Raw genomic sequence first — 15,226 nt, 5'->3', positions numbered from 1 at the left:
TGAGCTGTCAGCACAGACAGGCTGAATCCACAAACTGTGAGACCATGACCTGAGCCAAAGTCGTACACTTAACCAACTGAGTCACTCAGTTGCCTCTAAAGTTTATTTATTTTTGAGAGAGAGAAGAAAGAGAGAGAGAGAGAGAGCGAGCGAGAGCGCAAGAACATGTGAGCACGTTTGAGTAGGGGAAGGGCAGAGAGAATCCCAAGCAGGCTCTGCGCTGTCAGCACAAAGCCTAACATGGGGCTTGAACCCATGAACTGCGAGATCATGACTGAGCTGAAATCAGGAGTTGGACACTTAACCAAATGAGCCACCTAGGTGCCCCTAGAGTTTATTTTTAACGCACTGTTTATTTCTAGGCATACAAAAAAGCCCTGGTGAATGAGTTGGGTGGGTTTTGAGGGTAAGTTACCATTCTGTATCCCAAACCACTCTGCTTGCTCACCCACCGTGTCTAAGTTTGGCTTATGTCACTAGGCACTATTCCATGGTAATGTAGTCAGTATTTCTGAGATATTTCTGTTTAACTTATTCATCAAAAGATCCATTCTTGCTACCCCCTTATTAGAGTATTAGTGTAGGCACTTGGGTTGCAAGAAGCACAGACTAATTTGTTCTTAAAAAAATAATTTAGGGGCACTTAGGTGGCTCAGTTGGTTAAGCGTCCGACCTCGGCTCAGGTCATGATCTCATGGTTCGTGGGTTTGAGCCCCACATAGGGCTCTGTGCTGACAGCTCAGAGCCCGGAGCCTGCTTCAGATTCTGTGTCTCCCTCTCTCTGACCCTCCCCTGCTCATGCGCTCGCTCTCTCTCTCTCTCTCTCTCTCTCAGAAATAAATAAAAAAAACCATTAAAAAAACAAAAAAAAAATTTATTATAAGCCTTTAGCTGTATCTCATGAAACCCCAAATTATAGGAAAGATTGGGCCCCCGAAAAGGACTGAAGCAGGAAGTATGGAGAGCTCTGATAGTTTCCCTTCACTTCTCTACCTCGTACGTTCTGGCTTTTTGTCTCCATGGTGAGATAGAATGGGCCCTTCACTCCGAAATTATATATAAACCAGCTCTGTTCACAAACAGACTAGACTTTTTCTGTGTTCCAATTCTACGTTCTCAGATGAAACAATTCAGAGAATCTCAGAATCTCTAGCTGGTTCTGTTTGAGTCACATCCTCACATTTCAGTTCACCAGACTCTAAACAGCTGTGATGTCCTAGGACGCATGTGCTCTCAGGGGCCTCCCTCTGCTGGAGCAGGTCTCAGAGGAAAGAGGGGTGATTCTGGGGTGGGCTGATCCCACAGGAATCGTAGGCTGAGAATTCATTTTGGCCTGAGCTACGTTTATGAATGAGAATTTCTTCTTCCCTATTCCTAACCCCACCACTGGCAAGGTCTTGAGCCCACATTGATCAGTGGTTGCAAATAGAGAAGAAATGCTTAATTTCTTGGGCCAGATGATTCTGAATCTCAGCTTCCACCTGGTGTGGACGGGCTCTAATGCATGGGGCTGGTTTCCTTGAGAAACAGTGTAGATAGTCTTTTTAGGTGAGCTGGTGAAAGAGCAATAGAATAATTTGGGGGCTCTTTTAAAACTGAGGGAATGAGGGTACAGCTCATTTTTTTTTTTAAGACTCAAAAAAAAGCAGGCTGTGTATATGTGTTAATACTATATAGGCCTTTTGTCTCCTGAGCTGGTTAGCGTGTTGCAGAATGTTGACTTCTAATTCATGACCCAAGTGTGAGAAAGCATTCCGTTTAGCATACCTTTCGCTTCTTTATAGTCACAGAATATATACATCCATATTAGAAACGCTTGTTCTGGTTATAAAAGTAAAGATTTAAGTGTGTGATTTTGTGTAAATGTTGATAAACCATGGCTAGAAACACAACTCTGAGTATATTGTCTGTTGAAAGATCAATGATGCCATTTATATACATGAGACACAGCTTTACTCTTCTACCTGTGAATATTATGTTGACCCTATTTGTCTAAATTTGTAGATTATCAGTGTTATTTATTTTTTATTGAATCTAGAACCGAAAAAAACCCCTCAAATAGCCAAAATACCGAATAGTCTTCTGAAAAAATTTTGTTTTTGTATATAAATGAATAATATCAATATATACTTTTATAGGACAATGCCTTTATTCCATAAAAGTGGGTGAATCTATAAATTCCAGTGTTGCATTATTGTGAGGAATATTTGTAAAAGTTACAATAATCACAAATGCTATTTTAAAAGGTTTATCGAACCAGTTTTTAATGTCCTCAGTGATATGCTTATCCTGGATCTTTATTTAAAACTATATCATTAATTTTAAGCCATGAAAGTGCCTTCTTAGGTTTCTTACAAAATATTTATGTTTTAAGTAAGGAGAAAAGGGAGGAGACTAATGCTTTATCGAAGATCTTTTGTTCCCGACACTGTGCTAGCTGTGTACAACACCCTGGGGCACAAGGCAAAGGTGGTCCTTATCCTGTCGGGACTTGAAGTCTCAGGAGAAAGAAAGAAATAAAATATAATCAATTAAATGCACAAAAGCAAATGTGCAGGTAAGCACCAGGGTGCAGGCCAATTCAGGAGACTGTTAGCGCTTCAGTCATTGATTGGAAATGGACAGGAAATGGACAGTAAAACTGTTAAACAAGTTTACCACAACAGCTTTTGGTGCATTGAAATGACCTGGTCATTATTTCTTATCACGAATAGGATCCCAAATGCAATGTGATTGTTCCTGTGGTCACTATCTAATTAGAGTCCAGAAAACAACCAAAATGTAGCCCAGATGATTACAGATCTTAGGAGAATACAGACTTTCTGGAATGCGGCCACTTCCCCCAGCAGAACTGATCTGTCCCTTCCTGAAAGCAGGATACAGTGCCATCATCTTTTCCTTTTGCCCCTCCGGCCACCGTTTGTCCTTCTACCTCATTGACAGCCCCTTCTCTTTGAGAGTTCTTTTGAAAAGCTTCTTTATCGCTAAACCTTTGTCTTCCCAGTGCTTCTCACCCAGAGACCATGGATTATGCCCAGGGGAGACATTTAGCAATGTTGGGGACACAACTGGGGAGGATACTCCTGGTACCCAGTGGGTGGAATTCAGGAATGCTCCTAAATATCCTACTACACACAGGGCAGCTCTCCCACAATGAAAACAAACAAAGCAAAAACAAAAGAACCCCCAAAAGCAAAAAAATAATCCCCAACAACCCCAATTGTCTTACCTAAGGATGAGAAACCTAAATTTAAAAAATGAAACTCTTCCCTTAGTTGATCTTATTGAAACTGTCATTATTTAGTACGATTTTGTGTTTCAAACTCCCAAACTTACAGTTTCAGTCTGGATCCCTTGCCAGGGCTCCTTGGAAACCTGCCTACTCTGCACCATTTCTGTGACCCGTACCATGGATGAATCCAAGCCCAACTCTAAGGCTTATCTTTAATTCCTGTTTCTTTCTCACCTGTCAGATCCCATCCAGGACATCCATGTTATCTTCCGCCTTTGGTGAATGTCTAATCCAACCGATTCTTATTACTTCTACCCAATCTTAACTCTCATCAGAAATACTGATGGTCAAAATAGCAGTTAGGTGCACTTGTAAGAACAAATCAAATCATGATCCCCCCCTACTTCCTTTCTTCATCGTGAAAATCCCTCCTAAGTGTGATCTTCAAGGCATTGTGTGCACCTGCCTCATCTCCGATCTATCTCCCCTTTGTTATTATACAGGGCTTTTTTCCTTTTCTTTTTATCTTTGGCTTTCACTAGTTTGACTATAATGTGGTTAGGCATGATTTTCTTTGTATTTATTTTGCTTGGGGTTCAGTGAGCTTTTAAAATCTGTTAATTTGTGGTTCTTACCAATTTGGGAAATTTACAGTTATTTCCTGGAGGATTTTATCTCTTTTAGCCTTTTGGGACTCTAATCTTATATGTTAGATTTTCTGATACTCCCCCACAGCTCTCTGAGGCACTATTTATGTCTGTCTGTCTGTTTCTAGGTATTTTCAAGTTTTATTTCTTCTTCAGATTAGATACTTTCTATTGGTCTCTTAATGTTCTCCTCTGTCATCTCTACTTAGCTATCAAGCCCATCCAGTGAAATTTTTGTTTCCTATGTTGTATTTTTCAGTTACAGAATTTCCATTTTGTTTTTCTTTGTAGTTTTGTTTTCTCTCCTAAGATTTCTTATTCTATAATTTTCAGAGCACATGTTCCTTTTACTTTGTTGAACAGACTTGTAATAGCTCTTTAGAGCCCTTCCATGTTTATTCTAACATCTAGATCATGTCATGTTGGTCTGAATCATTGTCTTATCTCTTGACAATGGGTCACATTATATAGATTCTTCATATGTCCAGTTATTTTAGATTGTCCCCTGGACACTGTGAGTGTTATGCTGTTGGTGTATCTGGATTCTATTATATTCCTCCAAAGGGTATTAATATCTTTGTCTTCTGAGAAAATTACTCTGGTTGGACTCAAACTATCAATTGTATCTCTTGGGCAACTACTGCAATTTTAATTTAGTTCTTTTTCTTTAGCTTGCCCATAGCTGGCCCACTTACAGTCTGCCCTGGCCACATGAGGTATAGTGTCAGGGTTAGCCAGAGATCTGTGCATAGTGTACATACAGCAATTGGGGTTCCCTCTCCCTGGCCTGTTCCTTCCTGGTATTTCTCCCTAACTTACTAGCAAGTGTGATTGCCTCGATATCTATCATCTAGTGCTTCATTCCTAGAAAGACTGAGTTTGTTTTTCATTGGTAGTTAGTCACTTTATAGATGGGCTGCCCTCAGACGAAAAGCCACAGAAGTAGAAAACTAACCCTATGGCATTTCCTGTCTTCTAAATATTGATTCCCTTCTAGAATCTTTCTTCTTTTGTTCACTCTCTAGAGCTTTCAGGTCATTGATTGTTGTATTTTGTCCAGAGTTAATGGCTGTTCTCCATTGGTAGCACTGCCACACTGCAATACAAATAATACAATACAAAATACAATAACAAAATTCTTATTGTTTCTTGGACATAAAAGTTATCATGGAGCAGGAAACTGGAGCAGGCCCTAAACGGGTGTTATTTGACCCTCCGTTTAATATCAAGTCCTTTTGAAGTTCTGGAATAAAGCATATGAGAGAGGGGCGTAGTTTAGCCTGGTGTCACTCTGTGGGCTGTTACCGCTGTTGTATTGGCTGGATCTCTATACGGCAGGTGACAGAAGAGGCTGGTAGATGCAGGCTTCACTCCGAGCTGGGAAGGGACTGTGGCATCTGCAAGCCTTGTGCCCCTGCATCATTAAATTCATTCCAGCAGAAGAGAGAGAGCTTTGCTTTCCTGGAGGCCTCAGCAAATATCTTGTTGCATTTCTTTCTTGTGACTGGCTGTCTGTTTCTGAATCAATCACTGTGCTGACAGGATAGGACGCTATGTTTTAACCAGTCTAGACTCATCATTATAAATGTGTAGATATGTGTGTATATGTATCAATCTCATTTGAGTAGCATGTATGTGAGTGAGCAAGACGTAAAACTGAGAAGAAAATTCTAGAAGAGGGAACAGATGCTGGTCAGTGTTGAGCAGATCCAATGCCATTGTCATGATTCTTGCTGGATTCATGGACTTAAGTATTTTTTATTCTAGCTGGGTGAAGGAATACATTGGACTCAGTCAAAACCCTATCGCCGTATAACGTTTTACAAACTCCTATCACTTTTAAAATTTATGGCAAGAAGACAATCTCAGAAAAGATAGGAGGAACAAGTTTCCCAGTATAATCCTCCTACTGTCAATTCCAAGGTCTTGTTTTTGTGTGGTGAGCATTTGGTGTTTTATGACATGTAACATCCACTCTGGTGATACTGAAATATATCTTGATCTCAGTGTCTTGGTACCAAGGGCTCTTTTCTGTGTCAGCCATCAATAAAGCTGGTTTGTGTGTAAAAATCCTGTAAGTTGATTACGGGAGAGTAAATGTTTGAAACAAAAAGAACATGGGACGCCTGGGTGGCTCAGTCGGTTGAGCGTCTGACTTCGCCTCAGGTCATGGTCTTGTGGGTCGTGGGTTCAAGCCCTGCGTCGGGCTCTGTGCTGACAGCTCAGAGCCTGGAGCCTGTCTTTGGATTCTGTGTCTCCCTTTCTCTCACACCCTCCCCTGCTCACGCTGTCTCTTTCTCAAAAATAAATAAAACATTAAAAAAATGAAGCAAAAAGAAACCAAAAAAGAACATATATAATCAATGACCAGTTGTATTTTAAAACTATTTTTTATTATAAAATAAAGCACAGATATAGAAAACCCCTGGATTTAAGCATATTTGATTAATTACATCTCATTACAATTATTATTATTGAAGCTCAGATTGTTGCACATTTAACCAGTAGAAACCTTTTGAAATTGGCTGCTGTGTTAGACTAAATTGTGTCCTCCTAGCCCCCACCTCAAATTCATTTGAGTTGAAGCCCTAGCACCCAGGATGGCTCTATTGAGAGATACAGCCTTTAAGGAAGGAAGATTGAGGTCATGAGGATGAGTCCTAATTCAATATGACTTGTGTCCTTTTAAGAAGAGAGAAAGGTACCAGGGGTACAAATGTACAGAAAGAAGGTCACCCAAGGAGGTAGGGAGAAGGTGGCTATATGCAAGACAAGGAGAGAGGTCTCAGGAGATGCCTAGCTTGCCAGCACCTTGATCTTGGACTTCAGTCTCCACAACTGTGAGAAAATAAATTTCTGTTGTTTAACTGACCAGTCCATTCTGTTTTCTGACAGGCCTAGAACACTAGCCTAGCTCCTGAATCCTTTTGATGAGAGCCTGCTAATTATTTGGTACCTTCTTCACTATCTTGTGGACAGGATGCTTTGGCTAGTTTCTCATCTTGTTTTTTTTTTTTTTTTTTGCCTGCTCTAGACCCAGAATGAGGCATTTCTTTAAGAAGCACTGATTTCTTCTTGTGAAAAGTATTATGTCAAGGTGATAATCTGGGCACAAGGGATGCCTTTTGCCACCCTGTTGGTCATTGTTTCTTGGCCTTTTCCGGGAGGGTAGGAAATATGTACTTTCAGGGGCAAATTTTGGGGGCCGATATTACGAGTGTGTTTGTTATTACTGTCTTTCAAATCTTTCCATTGATTTTTTTGATTTTTCAAAATTTCTTATTTTTCATTTTCTTTCCCGTAGGGCATTGACCTTTTTGTGACTGGCTCTTCTGTTCCTTCTAGTTTAGTCTTCATTTCAGAACTTGTTCTTTCATCTTTTGTTCTCTACCGAGTATGGTCACCTCACTTTGGAGGTTTTCTGATTCTGACTTGTGTTATTCTTTCATGTTTTCCTTCATTATCTTTAATCTTTTGTTTTCCTTTTTAGGAGCATATCTTTCTAGCATGATTTCTTTGTCTGCAGGCATATTATTCTTTTCCTTACTCTCTTTTATCGTAATAACTCTGTGTGAGATTTGACCACAGTATTTTTGTTGTTTGTTCTATAGGAAGTGAGTATTTTTTTCCTGGACATTTAGGTTGAGGCAGGCTTCTGAAAACCTTTTCTAACTTTACAGAACTTCTCCTTTTTCTGCAGCATTTAAAACTATGGGTGCTTCTTTTCTGAAATTCCTTGGTTTTAATTCCCTTCTCACATTGGTATAGACTTGCTTTTTGGATCCCTATTCTGTTGAATTTTGATTCCACTTCCAGACGTTTCTCTGTGTGGAGTTCTATCCTGGGAAAGAACCTGCTTGATCTGTTTTGAGAGTTTACAGGTTGCACTGCTCCTGATCATTCACTCCCTTCTGTCGTGGGTCGTTTGCACATACCCGATAGTCAAGAGGGCAAAAGCTTCCCTGTTTCCACTGCTGTTCTCAAATTGGCCCACTGTACTTTCCAGCAAATTCTGTTGGCTCTTTGGGGGTTGTCCTGTCCTCACTCTGTCAGACAATATCCCACTGCTTCACTCTTCTCCCTGCTGCNCCCCCCCCCCCCCCGTTTATATTTTGAAATTGTGCGAATACTCTATCATCTAGTTTTGTTATATTTCTTGGACTTATTTTCTAGTTGTTCCATTTGGTTCATGTGGGGATTTGGAGATAGTAAAAACTATGCCTTCACGGCTGCCATCTTTCCAGAATGCCTCCCAATGCTCCTATTTTAACACATTTGAGAAAACCCTCCAGAAGCAGGGAGATGGCTCTAACAGTTTCTCATGTAGAAAACAGAAAGGAAGACATAGTCACCAATCCTGCTGCTTCTGGGTGAAACATCAGGAAAAGCCCCCGAAATGCTGGTTGAACGTCCTTTCAGCAAGGAGCCTGCTGTTTTATTTTAAATTTCATTTGCTTTTAGTAATTTAATTCTTGTAGAGCTTGATTTTGCCATACAGAAACATGACTACTGCCTCTGAGCCTTGATTGTGTTCTCTTGATGTTCCATAGCATCCTCAGGAAATAATGTATTTTATTAGACCATGAAAAGAAAACTCTCCTGAGCTTTACATAAAACCTGGCAAGCCCTGGGATGCTCTAGGGCTCAAACCGTGATGCCCCATCAGTGTTATCTTTGATAGACACCATCCATGCCCCTTTACCTTTTCGTTCTTTAGCACATCTACTATGTATAAAGGTGCCTCCTCTGTCTTGTTATGTAATTTGTCTATATTATCATTATACTGGTAAACTTGGCTATAAAAATACTTGTTTTTGTATTTGCAAATTATTCTGGTATAAAATGAGGTTTTAGCTCATCTGGGAAAAGAGTTGTTAATTCTATTAGGATTTTTTCTAACTACAACTATTACATATGTGTAATAACTTCACATTCCATGTAATCTGCATCTTCATAGAAGTTTTCTGAATATGGTTATAAAACTAAATGTGCTTTTAATGGTAGGAATTGTCTCCCTTAAGCTAGGGAATCAGTAGAATTTGGATGGTTTGGCCCATGGAGGATCTCATTCCCCCATTATATTGTTATCGCTGATAATCACTTCTTCCACAAGAAGCACAAGTGTAATGCTGAGCTGAGAAATCAGGTGAAGGTTTTTCACCTTTATTTGATGTACAAAATTTGATTTTATTTCCTCAAGAAAAATAATTGTTTTAGCCCATATGCTTCTTTTTTAAAAAAATACTTATTTTTAATGTTTATTTTTGAGAGAAAGGGAGAACAAGCCGGTGAGGGGCAAAGAGAGGGAGACAGAGTATTTTCACCTATGAACTGTGGGTTTGGAACCATAAACTGTGAGATCACGAACCTGAGCCAAAGTCAGATGCTTAACCAATTGAGCCACCTAGGCACGTCTAGCCCATACACTTCTGATTAACATATTTAGATCAAATACTTTGGCTGAATTAACAAAATGAGCAAAAATAAAATTTCCTGATTTAGCTCTGTACTTAGATGTAATAGTTAATTTGTTTTCAGTTATATAATCTATGTGTCAGTTAATAGTAATTAGTTAATTGAATGAACATAATGTTAAATCAAAATGTTAATAAAATATTTAAGCAAAGAGGTTATGGTTTACAATATTTTGTTTCATGTTTGGCTTCATGGACAATACATACTTTTTTTTTTTTTAATGTTTTATTTATTTCCAGGAGAGAGAGAGAGAGAGAGAGAGAGAGAGAGAGAGAGAGACAGCGTGAGCAGGGGAGGGTCAGAGAGAGAGGGAGTCACAGACTGAAATAGGCTCCAGGCTCTGAGCTGGCAGTCAGCACAGAGCCCGACGCGGGGCTCGAACCCATGAACCGCGAGATCATGACCTAAGTGAAAGTTGGATGCTTAACCGACTAAGCCACCCAGGCGCCCCATTTTTTTTTTTTTTTAAATAGCAACTGCTCTAGTAAGTCAATTTCTCACATAGAACATGAGTCCCTTATCATCATTAATGCCTGACATGTAACAAGTAATGTTATCAAATGAACAGGTAATTATTCTGAAAAATGTTATATCTGTTCCAGGACCTGATCTACAGGTTTGTGTATCCAAAAAACCTACCTGTTGCACCAGGAAGATGGAGGAGAGATACCAGACTGCAGCTCGCCAAGATATGCAGGAAGTTCTTCAGTCATCCAGCTCCACATTAAAGTTTCTCATATCGCGAAACGCTGCTGCTTTTCAAGGTAAATGTATCTTGATTTCTGAAACTAAGGTGAACTTGGTATGCAGTTTTCCTATTACCGTTAGCCTGGTAAAGTTGGCTAGGTTTACCTTTCTCGGCATACCATCATTCTGGAGTAAAATGAAGTTTTAGCTTCTTCTAGCCCTCACAAAAGAGTCATTATTTCCAAGGTCAACTGGGACATAAATAATGAGTTGGACTGGGAAAAGTGTTCTGTTAGTGAAATGGTCCTTGGAAATATTTGCCCTTTGAGGGTCCTTCCAGGTCCCTAAGTACTCTGACCCATGGTGTTACTGCAGTATGAACGGACAAAATTATTAGATTGTAGTATTCTATAACATTGCTTTTAACTGGGTAATTATAGATTTATTTTTAAAAATATGATTTGAAGAAATATTTGTCTATTTTTTTCCTCCTGCTACCTCATGTGGTTTTCATAAGAACAGCAGTGTGATACATCAAAGTGCAGACAAGTCTGAGAAACAGTAAAATAGGAAATATTAATTGGATATTTAAGGATCAGCTAAGACCAGAACTCAACCTTAATTCAAACAGTATGTTCAGAAATAAAATTAATGGGTTATAAAATTACAAGGCACATTGGAAAATAGATGATCTCTTCCTTATTTTAGTCATCATCTCTATAAAGTTCCTTATTACTACAATAAAATAGCTTAATTTATTTTTCCTCTTATAAAGCATTAGCTTTTCTGTATATGATTAGAATGAAAATATCCAGATTACACTACTTTTCAAGCAAATTTATTGCTTTTGTTCAAAGCAAAATATTACTTCTGCTAGTATTCCTTGTCCTTTAAGACATTAATGTCAATCTATTTAAATAATTTGTGCTTTGTTTACATGCATCACTAAATCACAAAGCTGATTAATATTTAAAACTATGTTCATTAAATAAAATAAATACAATAAATCAGGATAAAATTTAAGTCAAGTTAAAATGTAGTTCATGATGAAGTGATAATTTTCTTGTGGAAACTGATATGTCTGATTCTAAGATGTTATATTTTAGTGAGTTTTTAGATGTCTCAGAAGACAACTTTGTATCTGTGATGGGATTTATTCATATGGAATTGTTGGGGGAAAACATGTTGATATGCCTTGTAAGCAAAGGTTTGCGATTTGAACTGGCTGAACCAGAAGACCATAACCACACACACAGAATGATGTAATGGTTTTTTTCTCATGAAAATGACAACACGCACAATATGGACAATACATTCTGTAGATAAAGAGGCAACAAATAAACTGGTCTGAGTGGAACAGGAATGGGGAGTGTGGTGGAGAGTCATATACTTAAAAAGGTGAGCTCAGCTCACATGGAAGGAGATTTAGAGCATCAACTTGAGTTTAAGACTCATTAAAGATTTTTGAACAGGAGAGCTACATAATGATTTCTCATCTTTGAATGTCAAACTAAATCCCGTCAAGTAAGAATATATGGCCGAAGAAGATCGTGACCAATGAAACTGACCTTTTTGTATAGCAGAGTTAACTATAGAAGTGAAAGTTCTATTGTTGCTAATATATTGGCACTCAATGAATGTTGAACATTTTCTTCTGCCTTCAAAGATATCTTAACAAAGCTTTTACACATTTTTGGATAAATTGATCAAGACAGAATGCATCATGGAGTGCCTGGCTGGCTCAGTNAGACAGAGCTTATTAGATTTAAACAATTGGGAAAATTAAAAATTTTGAATTATTTAGACTTTTAAGATGGGTTCAGGCTGCTGAAAAATTTTGATGATATTACTAAAAGTTTGGTGACAACTAAGAAGTAGAAATACATGGGATTGTCTCTATCTACCAGAGTGTCAGGTAATTTTATCTACACTGAAAATTTTTTCTGCTTAGTAAATTGTGTTATATTCAATAGGTTGAGTTTTGCTGGGGAGGGAGAGAGATGGGGACGCAGAATCTGAAGCAGCTCCAGGCTCTGGGCTGTCAGCACACAGCCCCATGTGGGTTTCAAACTCATGAACTGCAAGATCATGACCTGAGCCGAAGTAGGACACTTAATTGACTGAGCCACCCACCCCTGAGTTTTGCTGTTTACTTACATATTAATCATAAAAAAATGAAAATTGTAGGAACTTTCTTAAATATAACTTGTTATAAGTTGTTGTTTTCTCCCTTTGTGGAATATCAAGTTTTATTTAAGAATCATGAGGCGGCAAGACAAATTTAGAAGAAATTTGCCTAAAGGCTAACTCTATTGGAATACATTCTCTTATAAGAAGAATAACTGCTTTTAATTTAATAAATAGAGTAAGTAGCTTTAGGCTTATGTCCCTAAAAAGAAACTTAAATATACATGCTAAAAGCAATTTGAGAAATCACATTTACTGTATCACAATTGAGCAAGTGACTTTATTAGTAAGTAAAATGCCTACTGTCTAGTTTCTATGTCATCAGAATATCTGAAAACAATTCAGAGTCTTTATTTTTCTAAGAAGAAAGAAGCTAACACACTTTATTGGGAAAACTGGCTGCTTGAGAGAAATTTAATGGGGAACTCAATTCACTTCGCAAATAATTTAAGTAGATTTGCTCTGTTTTTGATATTTGATTTTTATTTATTTTTTTTTATTAAAATTCTTTTAAATGTATTATTTATTTCTGAGAGAGACAGACACACAGTGTGAGCAGGGGAGAGTCAGAGAGAGAGGGAAATATGGAATCTGAAGCAGACTCCAGGCTCTGAGCTAGCTGTCAGCACAGTGCCCAACGCAGGGCTCAAACCCACGAATCATGGGATCATGACCTGAGCCAAAGTTGGACGCTTAGCCAACTGAGCCACCTAGGCGCCCCAATACTTGAGTTTTAAATATTTTATTTAAGTCTTCTATTCCAGCAGTGTTAACCTGTTTTTTAAGTAGTATTCTGGGTTATAAAAGACTGTAGTATGGTCCCTTCTCTCATAGCTTTTGTAGAATCCCATGGAAGCCTGTGCTTGAAGCAACCCTTCAGATGTGGTGGATGCAAATGATCGGTTGGGTGTATGGATGTGGTGGGCACCCGTATTACTGTGATATTTATTTATTTATTTTTTATTTTTTAAAACATCTAAAAAAAAATGTTTTTCATTTATTTCAGAGAGAGAGAGAGAGAAAGCATGAGCAGGGGAGGGTCAGAGAGAGGGGGAGACACAGAATCTGAAACAGGCTCCAGGCTCTGAACTAGCTGTCAGCACAGAGCCCGACGCGGGGCTCGAACCCACGAACCGTGAGATCATGACCTGAGCTGAAGTCGGACGCTTAACCAACTGAGCCACCCAGGCGCCCCTACTGTGATATTTATTAAGGAGCTTTTAAGGGGAGAGAGAAAACAGTACTCGCAACTGGTGCCCGCAGACAAAGTTATCCTGCACACAGTCCACATTCGGATCTGGAATTGTGCACTGGAAGCTACCTTACCAGTGCAGTTTGAGTCTGCCTACTGGGACGACTCTTTTATTTTTCCTTTATGTAATTTATTCGTGTTTGTTTCCATCACATTTCCTTTAAAATAAACAAACAACAAAATGATAATCTTTTTTTGGAAGGATCCATAGTTATGACCTGGGGCTTCACTCTATCCTAAGTGTAGTTGTTCATACCCAATGGAGCGTTGTATAAGCTAAAGGGAACGAGCTGGTATCACTGTGTCTGTTGCCAGTTGTAAACAAGCGGTGCTGTTTGCAGAGAGGAACGTTGGCTGTGTGACAGTGCAGACGGCAACTACTCTTTATTTTCAAGGGCTTAATAATGTTCATGAACGTGAAGCAGAGCAGCCTGACATGATGCAAAAGAGGTTTTTTTCCCCTCTACTCTTACAGTGAGTGTGGGATTGCTGGCTTTAAAAATATTTTGGAAATGCTCTTTATAATGTTTTATTTGCTTATACAATGAAGTATGGTGTGACTCATGAAGAAACAGAGGAAGTTGACAGAGAATGTGTCACGTACTGTAAAAGAGCAATGCTTATTCAGCTTTCAAATTGGTCAGTGTTTAAATCTTCATTCAAATAAGATGATGTAGTTTAGTTTTTTAAATTTAAGACTAAACAAATTTTTCAACATCGCTTTCAAAAATTAAAAGTAAGAGAAAAAATAAAAGGAAGAAATAGTTGGGAGATAGCCATTGGAAATTCATTTTGTGGAAACGTTGGGAAGATAAGGTTACAAAGCTGCATTTTTTCTTTGAGATGTACCTTTCCCTATTTCTCTTATCTTCTAGTTGCTCATGTATTTCTAAAATATATGGTAGATATGAAGTCTTTATTGTGGAGGTTTCCATATGGCATTTAAAAAGTGTACATTATTACAAACGACTGAGTGATAAATGCTAGTTAGAACAGGAAGGCTTTAGCATTTTTATTTATGATTTCATTCTCTTGGCTGATTAAATTTTCATTTCTTGATTGTAAGTACTTGAAAGATTGGCAGGCTTGTCCTTGTGCATTGAAATGTTAGAATTACGAATTTCATAAAAATACATCCTTATTTTTAATGAAATATAGGAATATGTTGAAAATGAAATATCTTATTTTAAAAAGGTGAATTAAGAACGAGAATATAATTAATGGATTATCCTTCTTTACACTAGCAGATATTAACTACTGTAAAATGTATAGCTGGTGTAATAGCTACTGTAAAACTAATGTAAAGTCAGTGTAATGTAATGTAAAGACGTATATACAGTCAAAGGCACAAAGATATAGTGAATATTTGAATATATTAATGTATAGGAGAGTCAATAGATTTAAATACATATTATTAAGCATGAGGTACATTAATTGTATTTTATTCACTTCAGCCATGCTTCACCAAGGTGAATAATATTTAAAATTATTCCGTCGAAGAGCACTGTGTGGAAGAATAAAGGAATAATACCGTTTTTAACACTGAGAGTTACCTGATCAAAAGTTCAAGTGTAAGAGAACAGGCAGCCTTAGGTTGGCAGTGTTGCAAATATAATGAACTCTAGCAGCTAGTAAATATATTAATTGAACTGCATGAATGAATGAATAAATGAACATTACTTAGCAAGAAGATGGCTCTGAATTAAAATGACTGAATACCTCCCTTGTTCCTTTCTTTCTTTTATG

At 38.1% G+C, this 15,226-nt stretch overlaps 1 protein-coding gene across 1 annotated transcript in view; it reads left to right on the top strand.

The window, feature by feature from the left end:
* Positions 1-1,206: 1,206 nt before the first annotated feature.
* Positions 1,207-15,226, top strand: part of GPC5 (glypican 5) — a 1,368,124-nt gene continuing 1,354,104 nt past the window's right edge. The window contains exons 1-2 of the mRNA XM_077780101.1: positions 1,207-1,259; positions 9,957-10,118. Of these exons, the coding sequence (XP_077636227.1) occupies positions 1,226-1,259; positions 9,957-10,118 (196 nt within the window). The 5' untranslated portion in view covers positions 1,207-1,225. The remainder of the gene's footprint in view (positions 1,260-9,956; positions 10,119-15,226) is intronic.

Source organism: Crocuta crocuta, unplaced genomic scaffold (assembly GCF_008692635.1).
Source record: "Crocuta crocuta isolate KB4526 unplaced genomic scaffold, BGI_CrCroc_1.0 scaffold188, whole genome shotgun sequence".
In the NCBI taxonomy this organism is placed as follows: Eukaryota; Metazoa; Chordata; class Mammalia; order Carnivora; family Hyaenidae; genus Crocuta; species Crocuta crocuta.
Note: the sequence above shows the minus strand (reverse complement) of the source record. Positions and strands in the feature narration are given on the sequence as shown.